General features: G+C 39.5%; 2 protein-coding genes across 4 annotated transcripts in view; both read left to right on the top strand.

Annotated features, from left to right (window-relative positions):
• The first annotated feature begins 1,027 nt into the window (after positions 1 to 1,027).
• Positions 1,028 to 2,600, top strand: LOC106767011 (putative oxidoreductase TDA3). Its single transcript, XM_014651817.2, has 2 exons — positions 1,028 to 2,008; positions 2,077 to 2,600. Exons 1-2 carry the CDS (start codon positions 1,159 to 1,161, stop codon positions 2,451 to 2,453), a joined length of 1,227 nt encoding a protein of 408 aa, XP_014507303.1. The 5' UTR covers positions 1,028 to 1,158; the 3' UTR covers positions 2,454 to 2,600.
• A 145-nt stretch (positions 2,601 to 2,745) lies between these two features.
• Positions 2,746 to 3,601, top strand: part of LOC111242051 — a 9,499-nt gene continuing 8,643 nt past the window's right edge. For all 3 annotated transcript variants that reach the window (XM_022783345.1, XM_022783344.1, XM_022783343.1), the window contains exon 1: positions 2,746 to 3,204. In XM_022783345.1, coding sequence (XP_022639066.1) covers positions 2,855 to 3,204 — 350 coding nt within the window. In that variant the 5' untranslated portion in view covers positions 2,746 to 2,854. The remainder of the gene's footprint in view (positions 3,205 to 3,601) is intronic.

Below are 3,601 nucleotides of genomic sequence, written 5' to 3'. Positions count from 1 at the left end.
TTACAAACTAACAAAACTAACTTCATGATCCGCGACATATTAGAATCACTTAACTATTCTTCCTTTTGATTGCTAATGGGCTAATTTGGTAAAACAGACAAGTCCATCAACATAATTTTATTGTTTAAAAAATACATCAAAACAATATGAATAAAAATGAGTTCGTTAATCATAATTCATTTAATTTGATTTGAAAACAAAAGACGGAATTTCAGTTTATTGATTGGCTTAAATAGTATGTTTTTATTCAAAAAGAAAGTATAGTATTAGTTTGGGTCGGAAAATAAATGTTGGTATGATTGTTTCTAAGAACGTGGCATCTGATTTCAAATCATAATTAATAACTAAATCAAAATTTGTTTGATTGATTCAATTTAAATTTGACTATATTGAAACATTGAAGCAACTAAATTGATTTTATGTTGATATTTTGTTTTTATGTGAAAATAAATTGATGTAATGATTTAAAAGTGATAAGTGGATTTAACTTATGTTTACTTTTTAACGTATTTAATTCTTTTTTTTTAGGTCGTGTGAGATTTATTCGAATGGTGCAAATAGAAAATAAAATTACATTTTGTTTTTTAATTTAGAATGTAGAAAATATATAGAATGAAGGGAGTGAAGTAATTAAACATTAGGGTTACAAATAGGAATTGAAATTTCCTTTGTTTCACCAAAAACTCACGAGACTCTTCGTTTTTGAAACTTCTTTCCTTATACCCTTCTAAAACCAAAAGTCACACCCTCTCATTTGCTTGGTGAATTGAGTTTCTATGTTCGTATGAGACGAATTACTATTGAGGAAGATCAGAAAAGAATGAATTGAGAGATAATATGTGTTTGTTTGAGGGATCAGTCGGTCAGATTAAGGACATGGTTAGCGCTAAAAATAATCACATCAACAAAATATGCAAAGATATAATATGTGTTTGTTTGAGGGATAATATGTAGAATTTGGGAAGAAGAAAATGCAAAGAGAAATTAGGAAGGTGCGGCGCAGAATAGTAAAGAAGAGAGATTAGGAAAAAAGATGGTGGAGGTGCATGGAGAAAGCCTCTTGTTTTAGGGGGAGGCCCAAATATTTATTAAACATTAAGATACTGACACGTAAGACGCATACGTGTTTAATTGAAAGAAAAAAAAAAAAATCTGAGTATGAATCTACTGGTAAGGTTTCCTCTGCCTCCGGTGATTATAAATCGGCAAATCAGAATTCCCGTCCCGAGAGCTAAGTCGATCGAGTCATCGTCGCTCATGGATCAGCCGAAGAAGGTCATTGTCTGCGGCGGCGGAGTCATAGGTGTTTGCACTGCTTACTTTCTGGCTGAGAAGGGAGCCGCCGTCACGCTCATCGAGATGTCCGACGTGGCATGCGCCGCTTCTGGAAAAGCCGGCGGATTCCTCGCCTACGACTGGTGCGACGGAGGACCGTTGGAGGAGCTAGCTCGCGCGAGCTTCAATCTCCACCGTTCACTCTCGGAGAAACTTGACGGTCCTCGATCTTACGGTTACAGAGCCCTCACTACTCTGAGCCTCACCGTAAGGGAATCCGAGCGCGCTTCTGCTTCGAGATTCCTGCCCTCTTGGATCGACGGGCCAGCTCGTAGTCCCAAAACGATTGGAACCCCCGAAACGACGGCGCAGGTGCACCCGCAGCTTTTCACCCGCACGCTCATTGATAGAGCCGTGGAGATGTATGGGGTGAAGGTAGAGATTGCGAAATTGGAACGGGTGGAGGTGGAAGAAGGACGTGTTGGATCAATTGTGCTGGAAGGAGGACGAGCGCTGGAAGCGGACGCTGTGGTGTTGGCAGTGGGCCCATGGTCCAGTAAGTTAGGTTTGGTATCATCGTTGTTTAGAGTTTACGGGCTTAAGGCCCATAGCATTGTTTTGGAGCCCAGAGACGGCAATTCCATAACCCCGCATGCTCTGTTTCTGAGTTATTATTCTTCCTCCTCCTCCGGAGGAGGAGCTCTTGACCCTGAAGTGTACCCTCGCCCCACAGGTAAATGTATATATCTGATTTGATGATATAATTAGTAGTAGATATGGGATTTGATGATATAATTACAGGGGAGGTGTATGTGTGTGGGATGTCGAAGGAGGAAGAGGTGCCGGATGATCCTGCGGAGATAAGGGGAAACCCTGAATCGATTGCGATGCTTAAGAGGGTGGCTAAGACTGTGTCGAGCCATCTTGGGGAAGGAGAAGCCGGTCTGAAGGCAGAGCAAGCTTGCTTCTTGCCCTGCACTGATGATGGGATACCCGTGATAGGAGAGGTTCCAGGTGTGAAGGGCTGTTACGTCGCAACAGGGCACAACTGTTGGGGTATTCTCAATGGTCCTGCCACTGGAGCTTCACTTGCTCAGCTTATTCTTCATGGTCATTCCACCATTGTTGATCTTAACCGCTTTAGTCCCTCCAGATTCCTTCTCCCCTCAAACCCTTAGATCACTCTTTTTATCATCAAATATGTATGTAATTTCATAACTATCACCCATCATCTTGTACATTTTTTTCCCCCTTTTTTTTTTCTTTTGTTTGATCAAAATGTGCTAGTTGTAAAATAGGTATATGAGTTTAAATAAAGGTTGAAAACGGATTTAATATCACAATAATCTTCTCGCTTCATTATTAGAAAGTGTGTACTATCATAATAGATTATCATATTACATTACATTATATGCTGAGCGAATGAATCTCATTATTATTTTTAGGGCTTACTCCCTGTACCTCCCCAATTTCAACCCTCACCCCCCAATTTTTTTGGATATTTTTTAAATACAAAATTAACCTTTATGTAGTTTTACTCCTATTTACTAAAGTTAATCTACCCTACTTCTTTTACACTATGTCTCAATCAAAACACACAGAGATTCCTCTCCTTCGTATTCCCACCCCTACTCTCACCAAAGCTTTCATTTTTGAAATGTTCTCTGCAACTCTCACTCTCCCAGTCCTCCTCCGAACGAATTCTGTTGATTTGTGCGATCTGGTGGTTTTGGTATGCAGCGGGTGCGGTGCCGTGAGTGTGTGGCGGTGCGGCACGGTGCGGAGAGGTGGTAGACGTTGGTTTCGTTTGCGGGTTGTTGGGCGGTGCGATTGTGTTTGCTGCTTTGGAGCCGGTGTGTGCGGCCGCGCGGAGGGTGCTGGTGCGGCGGATGTTGCGGCGGTGCGGGGCAGTGGTTCTTGCTTCAACAGGTTAGTTTATTTTAATTTCTTCTTTTTTTTTAAACGTATGTAATGTGTAGGATTGGGTAGCTTTGTTGATATCTGGTTGGTGTGTTTGTTGAGATTGGTCTGCTGTTGAGTTTTGTGTCATCTCTGTGCTGTGTGCATTGAGGAAGAAGATGTCCAGGCACTGAAACGAATGTCGATATTCGTCGACGGATGTCGACATCCGTTTCCTATTTTTATTTTTTTAGTTTATTTTATAAGTAATTATATTTTAACTTTTTATTTTCAATTAATTTTATTACTTTTGTTTTAATTTTTTTGTTTTATTAGTTTATTGTATTTATAATTAATTTATAAAGTATTTAAATTTAATTTTATTTTATAATATATTATTTAATTATATCTAAATTAAAATTAATTT

Source organism: Vigna radiata, chromosome 7 (assembly GCF_000741045.1).
Source record: "Vigna radiata var. radiata cultivar VC1973A chromosome 7, Vradiata_ver6, whole genome shotgun sequence".
In the NCBI taxonomy this organism is placed as follows: domain Eukaryota; kingdom Viridiplantae; phylum Streptophyta; class Magnoliopsida; order Fabales; family Fabaceae; genus Vigna; species Vigna radiata.
Note: the sequence above shows the minus strand (reverse complement) of the source record. Positions and strands in the feature narration are given on the sequence as shown.

Excerpts from the sequence above, each read along its gene's own strand:
- LOC106767011 (XM_014651817.2), top strand. The coding sequence starts at position 1,159 with ATGAATCTACTGGTAAGGTTTCCTCTGCCTCCGGTGATTATAAATCGG. Across the intron at positions 2,009-2,076 it reads AGTGTACCCTCGCCCCACAG|GGGAGGTGTATGTGTGTGGG; the intron begins GTAAATGTATAT and ends ATATAATTACAG.